The 13,702-nt window shown below is 39.9% G+C and overlaps 1 protein-coding gene across 4 annotated transcripts in view; it reads left to right on the top strand.

Annotated features, from left to right (window-relative positions):
- The window catches only part of plxna4 (plexin A4), a 244,786-nt gene that overhangs the window by 127,120 nt on the left and 103,964 nt on the right, over positions 1-13,702 (top strand). For all 4 annotated transcript variants that reach the window (XM_003445006.5, XM_019346942.2, XM_005451648.4 and 1 more), the window contains exon 4: positions 6,830-6,958. In XM_003445006.5, coding sequence (XP_003445054.1) covers positions 6,830-6,958 — 129 coding nt within the window. The remainder of the gene's footprint in view (positions 1-6,829; positions 6,959-13,702) is intronic.

The following is a 13,702-nucleotide window of genomic DNA, read 5'->3' as shown; positions in this document are numbered from 1 at the left end:
ACTCTATTGTAGCTTGTCATAAAATATAAAATACGCTGCCAAAAGACAATGTAGATGTTGAAAGAAAAACCATAGCATTAGTAATTTATGTGTCACCTACAGTACTTGTTGAAATGGAACAGATTTAGAGCGTCCTGGCCAGACATCATCTTCTCAGGATAAAAACCACGTGTCTGTCTTTGATTGTCCCTAATAACTCTTGCTGGCAATAGCTAGCGGATCATATGAGATTTCTGTATTCTAACAATGCTGCACGACCAGCCTGGCATCCCACATTTGGGTGCGACATCCTTGTTAATACCCTCAGATTAATGTCAAATTATCTACACTCCCCCACTGGTGTTGCACCGGTCCATCTCGCCTCAAGCTAAATATCGAGGCACTGAATGTGGAAGTGCAGAGTTTTTTCTGGCATTGATTGACACTGAGAGATGGAGCCAGTCTGCCTCTAGCCCCCTTTCCTTCTGTTATTCTTTCTGCTCACCCCCCCAAGTCCTCTTTTCTCTCAGTCTGCCATATGTTTCAGCGAACTGGACAGATTTGGGCAATCAGACAGCCACCATTGTGTTGCTGTCGGTATGAATAGAACGCGTGGAGAGACACATTGCCATTATGTAGTGACGATATGTTGCTTCTCCTTTTTTTCCTGTCTCTTTCACCGTGAATGTTGCTCTCCCTTGTCTCTGTCTGTCTGCCTCTGTCTCTCTCTAGGCTCTTAATATATGTCCTGCTTTGCCTGGATGAATACCTAACACTCTGCTGTCTGCTTTAAAACAAGGGTGAAAACCTGAGCCTAAGTGTGGCAAGTCGGGCTGAGGTGTCTTTTGGCATTTGGCCGTATTGTGCTCTGTCCAGAATGTTTGACTGATATCTCAAACCGAGAAAAAGCTGAAGCTCCTATATACATGACCTGCAGACAACTTGATGTTGCTGCTTGTATTTTGTCATACTTTTGAAAATACTTAGTTTGTAAAACTGACAGAATAACTCTTGTAAAGTGACAGAGAAAGTCTCTTATAAGGTAAATCTTTAAATGTACCTTATGAAAATAGTACAAGGTCTCTTAATTAAATGAAATGGCTTCAAATTTCAGTGAAGTGACACTAATGGGTGTATAAATCGGAATTCTTATTGACTTTATTCTTATTTTCAATTTAGTTTAGTTTCTGTTACTTCCTGTTTTATTTTGAAGGATATCCCTTCATGTGGCTCCCTGTACCTTTTCCTTCCTTCATTAATTTTAGTATCCAATGAAGCTATTTTCCCTTTATCTTTGGAGTTTCCCACTACTTTCCTGTAGCTACATTTGTTAAATATTCATCCTTAATTAATTTATTTAACTACCTCTGTCTTAAGTATATATTTATGTCCATCAACTAAAAAGAAGCATGAACAATGGAAACTAGCATTATTTTAGCATATCCAAAACACAAGGGTTCATGACCCTTTCAGCTGCAGAGATGCTGGCAGACCACTGAGTTTGCCCAGATGCATGTTTCACAGGATTAGGGAAATTTCTGTCACAAATATTGTGGAAATTTAGTTTTGCCAGCATGCTGTATGACTTTGGATGACTTTCCGCTCCAGCCCACTCACCTCACTGTGGTTGCATGACACGTGTCAGACCGTAGTGATACTTTAGTCAGCAGCTTATTCTGGCTTCCCCTAGCAGCATGTTGGTCATGGTGTGTGTTCCAGCCATGGCCTGTTAATTTATGTGCCATGCAAAACAGACTGCAACTCTGTGTGACAAGCCTTCCTTTTGCCACCCCAAAATCCATGCCATAGTAGGAAACAACACCATTTTTGCAATCTCGCTCGCTGTCCTTACTCAGATTCAAAAACTTTCTCTCCTGAAGTTTTTGTTTGTTTCAGAAGTTCAATTTTAATAGAGTTTCAACAGTTTATTCACCTCCTCCTAAAGTCCATGTACACTCACTTTGTTGGCGCAAAACATTCAACTTTTCATCGAGGTATGCAGAAGAGCTTTTCCAAATCCACAAGACACTGAACTTTGAGGCACATGGAAGTGGACTGCGTAACCACTTCTGTTATCTTGGACGATAACATCAAGGTTTGGGATAAACAAGATGAATTCACTGATTCAATCTGCTTTGTGTCAGCAAATCAGGCTGCTGGTGGTGGAGTACTGGTGTGGGTGGTATTTTCCTGACACACTTTGGAGCCCTTATTATCAGTGATGATTGAGCATCGTTTAAACATCACAGCCTATCTGAGTATTGTTGCCGACCATGTCCATCCCTTTATGACCACAGTTTTAACACATCATGTCACAAAGCTCAAATCAACTCAAAGTGATTTCTTGAACATGAAAATGAGTTCACTGTAATTAAAAGGCCTCCGCAGTCTTCAGACCTTTTTCCAGTAAAGCGCCGTTGGGATGTGATGGAGTGGGATTCGTATCACATAAGTGCAAATGACAGAACTGCAGCAACTGTGTGATGTTTTAATGCCAATTTGGATCATAATTTCAGAGGAATGTTTCAGCACCTTGTTAAATCTATACCATAAAGATTTAAGGCATTTCTGAAGGCACAAGGGGATACAACCCAGTACTAGCAAGATGCACCCAATAAAGTGGCCAGTAAGCATATGTCGTGTTAACTGGCTAGTGCAAATTGGTCATACACTGCAGGTGTGGGTGTGAGTGCTAATTGTTGACTGTGTCTCTGTGTTAGCCCTGTGATTGATTGGCAACAAGTGTGTTCCCCGCCTCTCGCTCAGTGTCAACTGGGATATGCTCCAGCTTCCAACTGTGACCCTCCAAGCAGGGAAAGCTAATGATGTGCTACCTTCAGTTTGCTCTAGGTAATGTGTTGTTATCTGGTTGTGCCCGTAGCGCCTCCATTTAATCACAGCAGTATTTTTATTTCTCCTGATGATTAACTAGTCTAGTGCTAACATGCGGACCAGCTATCTCAGCGTTTGATGTAAAGTGGTTTCTACACAATCGCAGCCCAAGTTCACAGAGATTATCCCAAATCAATAGATGTTCTAAGATGTGTAACCAGAGGTACTGAATTTCAAAGGGCAATTTTTAGTGGAAGAGGGTTCCAGAGGGGCAACAGCATTATTGACTGCGAATATGGAAGGTGTCTGTTGATTCAGCCATGACACTACAAGCGATCTGTGTCTCTGATATTGCAATAATCTTATTTTGTGTATTTTTTCTTTACTGTCCTGTGATACATTTCTACAGCTTTTCCCTTTTTTTTTTCTTATACAAAACAACCCTTCACTTAACACACAGGGTTTATTTTTGAACATCACATGAATTATTCTTAGCATTATGCTTTTAACAACCCACAAGCATGCAGCTAGAGGAAATACCATACCTTCCATGTGCTTTGGTGGCATAGAGTGCCAATATGAGCAAACTGAGCGAGGGTAATCCTGTGGTTTTCACACCGGAACGGCTTCCCCGTCTGTATCACACCTTCTGCTAGCTGTTAGCCCCATGGAGAGAGGGAAATGGTGACTTTAGGCATATGATTTTTCATGGACACAGTCAAGGCAGGAAGTACCATCTGCATATGATGTTCCGCTTGTTTTTCTCTGCACTCTGACTGTTTTATTAAATTATCTATAGCCGTTAGATGCATTCTTTTTGATCAGCACTGCACTCACATTCTGTTTATGCTTTTTTGGTGGATTGCAAATAAAACTTTAATAGTCGTGCCCAATAGCTTTAAAGGTCTATATAAAAATATTTTATATGCACTAAATGTATTCTTGAGACAGTATGATCACTGAGACAAGTACTTGTTTGTGTCTCTACAACATTGTCACTGCAGAGCCGACTGTTCATAATAGCAGCTGTTGTAGTTATCTGTCACAGCCACTAGGTGGATGCTATATCTGGACAAAGTAGTCACTCTGTGGAGAATTCTCCTATATGTGAACTGTGATGGTGTGAATCAGTTGCATGGTGCTGCTGACATAGTCGGGACTATTTAAAAAAAAAAAATGTTGTATGCTCTGTGTGTGCGCCCTGAGTCAAAAGTGCCAGTAAATCTCCCGGCTCTTCCCAGAGTATCCCCTATTATCATACGAGCATCTCCAGCCAGGAAGCCTGTATGTGTGCGTATAGGAGTGTGAAAGGGAGAGACAGTGAACTGCTAATGTTTCTACACACACAATCACTTGCGTGTTCATGTTCATCTATATGTGGGCCTAGTGCATCGCTCACCTTTCCACTACTCTGAGGCAAAATGAAGTCTGTCTGGCAGTGAATGTCTATTGTGTAGTGCTAATGTGATAGCAGAGATTAGCATTGTAATCCATTTAGCATAGAGCAGCTAATCCACTTTATTACTGTTGAAAAGGAATCTGATAATATTGGCTAGCACCAGTGTGGCTGCCTTAATGATTTGAGGCTGATGAAAAAGAAATACTTAAAGATATATTCATAATTACTGTCTCTGATAATGAATGTGGGATTAGTAGGTTCATAACAAACCATGTCATTAATTTTAGCATTTCATCAAGAAAATAAGTGGTATAGTAGTATGCTGTTTTGTTTGTTGCGTCTTTTTTTGTCTAATTATAAAGGACTTTTCTTGCACTAAGTGGATATTTTATATTAATTCTTCTAAGAGCAGAGATTGATATCAAAGAAGATGAAGATAACTCTGTTTTAAAAGCTACAACCCCTCTGTATGTGCCAATTATTGTACAAACAAGACCACTGGTCCTTGATTTAAATCAGTCTTTCTCCCTTGTGCGTTCCCCTCTGGTCCCAGTGTGACTAAACCAGCTAGCGTTGCATTCTTGCAGACGTGCTCCGTGCTCCCTGGTGGCTCGTTTGTTTTGTTGGTGGTCAGATTGAGGGATAATATACAGGAACTTCCCCTTGAAGCCTCTTTGCTCCTTGGTGACTGTGGATCTGTCCCAACACAATAAAACTCTACATCCAGTGACCGCTATAGACTGTCAGCCCTTTAACTCTACACAGCAAATGACTTGAGACCTTTATCACATGCTGTTGAGGTAAACTGATACATGTTTCCATGCGTGCACATGCACAAATGATGAATGCTGTGCGTATATGCTTAGCACCTAAAATTAACACCCCCAATTGGGCAGATTAGATAACCCCACCTGCTGAATTGAGCTCTGGCTTACAAGAAAGTTTCTTTCTTCTTGCCTCCTTCTCTTCTTTCTTTCTCTCCTATTTGCCTTCTGTTCCTTTCTTTGCAACTGACCCTGCATACAATGGCTCCCAGTGGAAAAAAAGAACTCAAGGTTCTTTGAGATCGAGGTCACTACACGAGCTAAGCAGGAGGCTGGAAAAAAAAGAGAGAGGAACGAGAATGAATGAGAAACAAAAAAGGAGGGAGAGTGGGGTGAAGTTGGGGTTAAAGAAGGTGTCTGTTTGAAGAAATGTGATGTTGTGAAATGGGATATCAGTAGAAACAGCAGGGTAGGGCAGCACTTAAGCTGAAGCCAGTATACTTATAGTAGGTTTCTTTCATTGCTCGACAATAGTTGACTGTCAAAGCAAAGACAAAGGAAAGTTGCTTTGAAATATAAAGAGCTGCAGATTCTTCGGTTTTTGTTATGTAGAGAGTAAAGGAAAAGTAGAACCAACTAACATTGTCACTTACTATAAAGAACATCCTGATTGAGTTTTTTAACATTACCTTAAAAGTTTATTGATGGAAATTCAAAGGCATGAGAGAAAAAAAATAGAGTAATTTCCTACAAATTAATCTGAAGATGAAGCTTAAAAAATGTAAATGCCCACTGGTCCTTTTTATCCAGCCTTTAACAAAGATAACCACCTTTTATTGAACGGTTCAGTCAGGCTTCTTGACCTGAAAGAGACTTTAACTTAAGGTGTATCAGGTTATGATATTCAGACAGAACACAGAGTATGATGTCCTAGGGTTATTATAATTAATCAAAAAGTGACTCATCTGTCTAGTCGACCATCTGCTTCCTATCCAATTATCTCCTGTTTATGCCTGTTACCTGTGAACCCTTAAGTGCTGAAGAGCACAAAGAACTACCAAGAGTCATCACAACTTTAACGAGACTTAGTTCACACCTGTCAAAAACCCCCAGAAAGGGGTGGGTGTGTGTGTGTGTGTGTGTGTGTGTGTGTGTGTGTGTGTGTGTTTGTCTATTCTATTGGGTGCTGAAAATTGCTTAGTTAGGTAGAGTCAGGACTTTGTGTTACTGGAAAAATGGAGCCAGAGGACAAGATTTAGAAAGGATCATTTGCAGCACACACAATCAGAGAGTGTGTGTGTGTGTGTGAGAGAGAGAGACAATGTAAGCAGATGTTCTGGCACAACCCAGACCACTTCCATCACATCAGCAAGTGTGCGTGGGCTCAATTCCATGCACTTTCTGCTGAGTAAACTCACCTAGGGGCCCATAGACCACACCTCTTGCCCAGATGCCTTATTACCATAATCGCTTTTGAATGGCTTAAACTGTGATAGAGAAAGATGTCCTTCTCAGCTACAGCACCGACAGCCTTGATGCAAGGCAAAAATCCCAAGTCAGTATATCCTGGGCAGTTTAGCTAATAAAAACATCCAAAATTACCTTTTAAACGATTCCTTCATTTGTATTTGCGCGCTTTGTTGTCCTAGATACCACCTTTGTTCCACTGCCAAGTCCTCCCTGGAAGGCTGTTTTCTCTCCTGTGTTTCTTATTTGCACCTCAGCTGCTCTTTATTTCAATGTTATGTCTTTAGCCATTTACACATTTATGTAATTGGACTTGAATTGAGTGACTGAAAATGTATAATAAATGCAGTATGTTAATCTTTTAATGTGCTTCTCTTCTCGTTTTTAGATTCGTGTAGATGGCTCCTCGCGTGCCCTTCAGTATGAGACTGTGCAGGCTGTGGAGAATGGACCCATCCTCAGAGACATGGCCTTCTCTTCTGACCATCACTACCTCTATGTCATGTCTGAGACCCAGGTCAGACACACAAACAAACACATACATCAAAACTCCTCCCTGCTGACTCAGTATCAGAACCACTGGCGTTTATCATTTTCTTATGTCACAGGGTAGAATAACCTTTGGTATGGCAATAGAGGATTTCATTACAGCCTGACTAGAGGAGGGAAGAGGATTAGATGGACCATTGGATGTTGTGACCATGTCTTTTTATAGAAACAGGCTGTGAGGGTAGAGCTGGAGTGAATAAATGTGTTGAATTATGGCGAGAGAGAAGAGTGGTCTTAGTCCACTTTGGTGTGTGCTGGTGTGTATGTCTGAGCAGGCAGATTCACACATCTCTCTTGGTACCTTTGATGACATGGAATGTGGAGCGAAATAGCAGCACTCTATGTAATGGACACAGACAGAGTCGGCGAACACCTCTATCAGAGGCAAAACCTTGCCAAAATAGCACCACGGAAAGTCACGTAAATGGACACCTCTCTGACTGGCTGACTGTGTTAGATGTTCACTTTCTCTTTATATTCAACACAAAACATAGGCATGGACTTGCATCGTAATTTACATGTATAATATAATGATGCAGATGATGATTTATGTGAATCTCTAAACATCACATGATTTAAATTAAATTAGAACTTAAACACTTTGCAAAAGTGACTTCATTTCTTCATTGTTCTCACAAAAGTGAGATGATGACCGAAGCAAGGTCACAATCATAGAACGGTAAATTCAAAAGCCTGTAGCACTCATTGACAGTCAAAGAAATAAGCACACACTTTGCTTAACTAAAGCTACCAATAGTAGTTTAATTATCAATACAGCATTAAAATAACTGAAAAATCTGTTGACATACTGATGGATACTTACAGATAGATTCGATTCGATTCAATTCAAATTCCATTTTAATTATATAGTATTAAATCAATAAAGAACAACAGTCACCTCAAGGCTCAATGATTCATATTTGAACGTAAAGACCCTACAATAATACATTAAAATCGCCAACAATCAGTTGACCCACAATGAGCAAACACTTGGTGACAGTGGGATGGAAAAACTCCCTTTTAAAAAGAAGAAACTTCTGGGAGAACCAGGCTCAGGGCTCTCACCCCAACAGTTGGGGTGAGAGGAAAGAAACAGGACAATGTGGAAGAGACATATTAGATATATAAGGAGCTTTTTACTATTCTATCTGAACAAGATCATGCTTTTTTTTTTTTTAACTTTGGCCTAACAATGCACCAACAATGGGCCACACCTCTTAAGTCTTTGAACTCAGCTTTAATTTTAGTCCCATTGCCACAGGTGAATAAACTCAGGCACCCAGCAATCCATTCTGCCTTTACAATCATGAAGAATGGGTCATTTGGGGAGAATTTGTGCTACTGTAATAGGATCCCACAATTGTAACAAGTCAGTTTTTTGGAAAGTGGATATATTTTTGGACCCACAGCAATTCAAATTGACAGATGACATAACGTTATGGGACTAGGATTATAGAGTGCTGAAGCACATAGTGCACTGTAGAGGCCGATGCTCTGCAGAGTTCCACACCTCATCTGGCGTTAACATCACCCCAAAAGTTATGTGCTGGGCGCTTCACATCATGGGTTTCCATGGCCAAGCAGCTCCTATAAGGGCAATCTGCAGGTGACTCGGTGCTTTTGTCGATGTAGCGTATCAGCACCTCAGAACTGCATCTAATTGCAGCATTTATTTAGTTACATTTAACCGCTGCAACACTTTCCACAAAGCACTGTTAGCAATTAAATCATAAAGGCCAAATCAAGCCACCAGTGAATCGCTGTCTCTGTTTGCTGTTCATTATTAATGCGCCTGTTAGAAATAATTTTGCAGGAGCTCTGAAGTACGGATAATGTGCATATCATTCCCTCTCTCACGCTCTCTCTCTCCCCGCTTTATCTCCTGCCACCCACAATCACAGAAGGCCACTGCTGTTTTGTTGGCATCAGTTGTTACCCCTGCACATTGTTTGTAGCTTCCAGAGGATTATAGACCTCTCTGGCACTGTGAAAGTGTCACTATTTACTAATGTAGTGCATTGCAATTTGTTTGTGTGTGTGTGTGTGCGTGTGTAAATGTCTGCACATTTTAAGTGGCCAGATTATCGTGATAACATTTTAAAATATCAGTGAGTTGAAGGTGCCCTTTCAGATGGCGCTCTCATTGCCTCTCCTAGTCAGCCCATCTGTAGAGGGAGCGGGAAAGCAAAGGAAGGAGAGCGAGACACACAAGTGAGCAAAATAAGGACATTTAGGATGTTATTTGTCACGGCGTCCAATTACTACTCTTTTGTGCAAATCTGTTAACCAGCAATGTGAGAATTTGTGTTTTATTTCCCTTTCTCTTGGATTGTAGTCCATGTAATTGGGTTTATAAAAAATACTACAGATTAACAAATGAATTATTAAGAATATTTGACTTCCATTTTTTTTACCCTCATTAAAGTTAGATTTCTTTATGTCTCGCTTTTATTGCACAACATCGTGTTACAAATTTAGTATTTTTTTAATTTGCATGCCAATTAGCTTATATTGAAAAAAAGAAGCATGGAGTGGAGTTTTTTTTGTCCTGTAGTCGTTGTGCGTGTGTGCTTGTTTGTCTGTGTTTGCGTGTGTGTGTCTGCATAAGGCCTTGGTAATAATTAGTCTATTAGCCCAGTTGCGGAGCTAACCTACACTAACTGTTTGGGAGGAACATTTGGGAATTACCATACATACAAATAGAGAAAGCAGTTAATGAACACCCCAGATGGAATATGCAGATAAATACACAGATAAACCCAGTGCACAAGCACACATTCTTCTTTAGTCCTGAAGTGTTTATAGAAAATGATGAGAAATACAACTAAGAGTAACTTTGTTTCATTTATTTGCTTTATGTTTGAGCAACACCTTCATAGCTTATCGCTATTTTCAGTCCATTATTGATGTTTTACTTCACTGTAATACCTCAGTGTGTCCTAAGTAAGTAGTATAAACTAGCTATTTGTAATCCTCAATGTTGATTAGACAGCTAAAATATGCAACTTTACCATCACTGTCCTGATTTTTCTGTGAATCAGAGCTCTGTTTCCAAGTCCCTTCAATCACTGAAGGAGATGAGCCTAAATTCTTGCATGTGAAATGTCGAGAACATGTTGCAACAATATTTTGAAATTATAGGTTTGCTCAGCATGTCTTTTTTTTCTCAGCAAGTTAGTTCTTGAAGATTTTTCTGCAATGTCTGGTTGAACTGTTTCCTGTCACGCCATTGCTTCAGGCCAAAACAGCTTTTCTGAAATCGTCTACAAATTCAGACAGAGATATAATCTGACGTAATACATGTTTATTTTTTATTTATTACACATTTAATCAACAAATAAATTACCCACATAAGATTTGCCATTAACATACATGACATTACTTTGCTTTTGGCCTTAATGCAGATCTGCTGCTTCAATGTAAAAGAATTGGCGCCTGATTTTTATTCGCAGATTGCCTTAAATTTCTTGGCTATCAGCCTAACAGTTAGTGCCAAGTTCAAAGGGCATGTTGTGGTCACCCTAGCACAGTGGAGTGCTGGCTACCACGCTATTTGCTGGATCACTGGGACAGTTTAAAATAACATCCAGCTTACACATACACATTTCCCAATTCCCAGGAGTGTCAAACGCTATTAAAACAGCTCAAGTTGGTCAATAGCAACAGGCCACCTGCTGTTTCTGAGGCCAGAAGCCATGTCACAGATACTCAAAGATGGAGTGTATGATATTTGAAAAGAAGGAGAAATACAAAAAGGCATAGAAGGAGAGGAGCAAGGGTGCCCACAACAGGAGGCTAGAACAAAGCTGGTCGATATAGCTGGACCCATACTGTGCATAGCCTTGAATTACTCCCCTTCTTATTGGCGATGCCCGACCAAGAGGCGGGATGCCTCTGGATCCTGGCTGCTGTGTGAACTCGGCACCGAACAGTGAAGGTCAAATACTTATACTGGAGGAGAATGCGGTAGGAAGGTCTCCAAAGACGCAGAGAAAGAGCATTAAAAATTAATTTAAAGCTCACTTCTTTTGTCAAAAGTAAAGATGAAGTTAATAAGAATGCTTCTTATTTTGCTACATTTGGCACACATTTAATTTTTTATTTGCTTATACATGTTCAGTAATTTTTTTTATGTCAAAGTAAGCAATAGATTAAATATTAAAAAAAAAACACCAAGTGTGTTAGTAAGGTATTTGGGCAAGACATGCTGCAATAATTGGTTGCTCCGTTTTGGGATTGAGTCTCCAGAACTGGCAGGATGAAACCCCAATGTTTAAACTGTTCCCTCATTTGGGTTGTTGGAAGTGGAGAGGATTATCTAGCACATCTTATATAGTTGCTCAGTTTGGTTGAGATGTCATCACTGTAAAGGACATAACATACGAGTCACCTAATCGTAACATTAAGCGTATCATTATGAGGGACGAGACCTCTCCTAGAAGAAGATATAGTAGAAATGGATTCAAGCAGAGGCTTTGAGGTTTGAGATTCTGCTGGAAGTAAAGGTGACCTGAATAAAGCTGAACTACTTTGTTGCTCATATTTCTCTTTCACACAATTTACAATGAAGACAACTTATACAAAGATGGGAAAAGGCTCTGGAAGCTTCGTCTGTCTATTAATGCTAGAGAGATCCACTCTTTGTTCCCCCAGCAATCATCACTCTGAAATCACACCGGGAATGAAAGAAAGCAAACATGAATACTTGGGCCTTATAATGATTCTGCAGCCCAGTGTTGTTTTTTCTTTATCCTTGACAGAACGTGTGTATTGCTATCTGCTATTTAACTAGCAAAGCCATCTTCAGTGTAAAGGTGGATATTGTCACTCTCATTGCAAAGAAAAAGAAAAACCCAGCCAAGGATGAGAGCAGAAAATTAACAATAGCTATAAAGTCTCTGTGCAGAATTACAGTTTAATTTAAAAGTGCATTTAAAGTAATGATTACTTTTTAAGTGTGTCACGCTGTATTTATAGTCTTTTTGTCTTGCCTAAATCAGTTGGCAATTAACTGTAATCAATTATAAATAAGTTACAATGGGGCAGAACTACTGGAACATCTTGGCAGAGAAGTATAAATCAGCCTTCAGGGTTTGACTATCATGCTGAGAGTCACACTATACCCTGCTTGTCTGTGTCAAATTATACACTCATTAGAGAAGGAAGCTGGCCAAACACTTAGACAAACACACATTCTCACGCTGCATTGTGTATTCTGAAAATGATGTCGACATTGTATTTATTCTGTGTCCTTGGGTGTTTTATTTATTCATTTTGCTGCCTTTTCCTGCCTCTTTTCTCCATCTTGTGACTGTGTGATGTTTGTTAGTCTTGTTTTTATTTCAGGGTTACAGAATTTGCCTCTCGTTGCCCCTGATATTTTCTCAAATGAAAGTACATGAGGGCTTTTGTGTTTTCTCTTGATCCCCCTTTCTTTCCATCTGTATCCCATTTCTAACTGTATCTGACTCCCCATTGTCATTTAAACCAAGCACCATCCCCCAATCCCCCATTCCCCCCTAATTCCATACTAGTAGAGTAATCTGTCATCCCTGCCTTCCCCTCATTAATTCAGTGATTGGCTGTCCTATAATTGGATCTTCTTTTCACTCACAGATACGCACACATGTGCATATGCACACGCGCATGCACAAGTCATCCTATTAGTGGGCTAAATAGGTGTTCTGGTATAAAGGGGACAGAACTGGGTGTGATTATGGATGCTGAGGTTGCAGTTTGAGTGACAAGGGCAGGTCAACCCCACTGTTAATATGAGCTGGTAGCGTAGTCCGTTATTATGTTGCTATTCTGTTAACACTGGTTCATCTGTCAACTACACCTGGGTAGAATGAATGAGGAGGTGTCACTGGATGTCCGGGATCATTTCACCATTAGTGAAAGGGAGTTGAAGTGCACACCACACAGCAACATTTTTAGTAAAACCTATAAATATATTCGTTGCCCCTCTGAAGTGATGAATTGTGTCTAGTTCTGATATAAAAAGCTTATTTTAACGCACACATTCTTTCTTTTCCATATTTAATAAATAAAGGTCATCCAATCACAGAGAGGGATCTAGTTGCATTAATCTTGCAAGCTTTCCATTTATAGGTTTGGTGAAATACACAGAATCATGACTTTGAATTATAATAAGAATATGGTACATGTCCACAAATACTACACATTTTATACGGCTAAGTCTGTGTCCCTGAAACTGTGAATTTTGTTTGACTAGGGAAAAATTAAATGAAATTAAGTCAAACGAATATGTTTTGTGTAGGAAAATAAAGAAGGCAAAGCTGACGCTAACTTGGATCTTTTTTTAATGACTTAAAAATTGTGGCGTTTGGTGCGAGAATCTTTTTCAGCTTTTCAAGTGGTTCATGCCAGAAAAAATGCTGAGAACCACTGCTCTAAGTAGGGTTTTATGTCAGCTGGAGTAAAAACAACTTGGATCCAATCAGGAGAATGTAATTTCTATTAATATGATTTTAATGGCAAAGCACATTAGTCAGCAGCTGACTGTGCCGAGCCTTGACGTGTGTTTGAGGGCATTCGAGAGCTGTTCCAGAGGTTGTTTGCTGTGTCTTTTTCTTTCAATTCATCTTTTAGTGTTCCCATAGCTATACCATTACCCTACAGCAAACACAGCAAACGCATTAACTTATCCTGCCAGCCACTGAGCTGTGAGCCAGTGGTTAGATTGTTTTCT

Source organism: Oreochromis niloticus, linkage group LG17, assembly GCF_001858045.2.
Source record: "Oreochromis niloticus isolate F11D_XX linkage group LG17, O_niloticus_UMD_NMBU, whole genome shotgun sequence".
In the NCBI taxonomy this organism is placed as follows: Eukaryota; Metazoa; Chordata; class Actinopteri; order Cichliformes; family Cichlidae; genus Oreochromis; species Oreochromis niloticus.
Note: the sequence above shows the minus strand (reverse complement) of the source record. Positions and strands in the feature narration are given on the sequence as shown.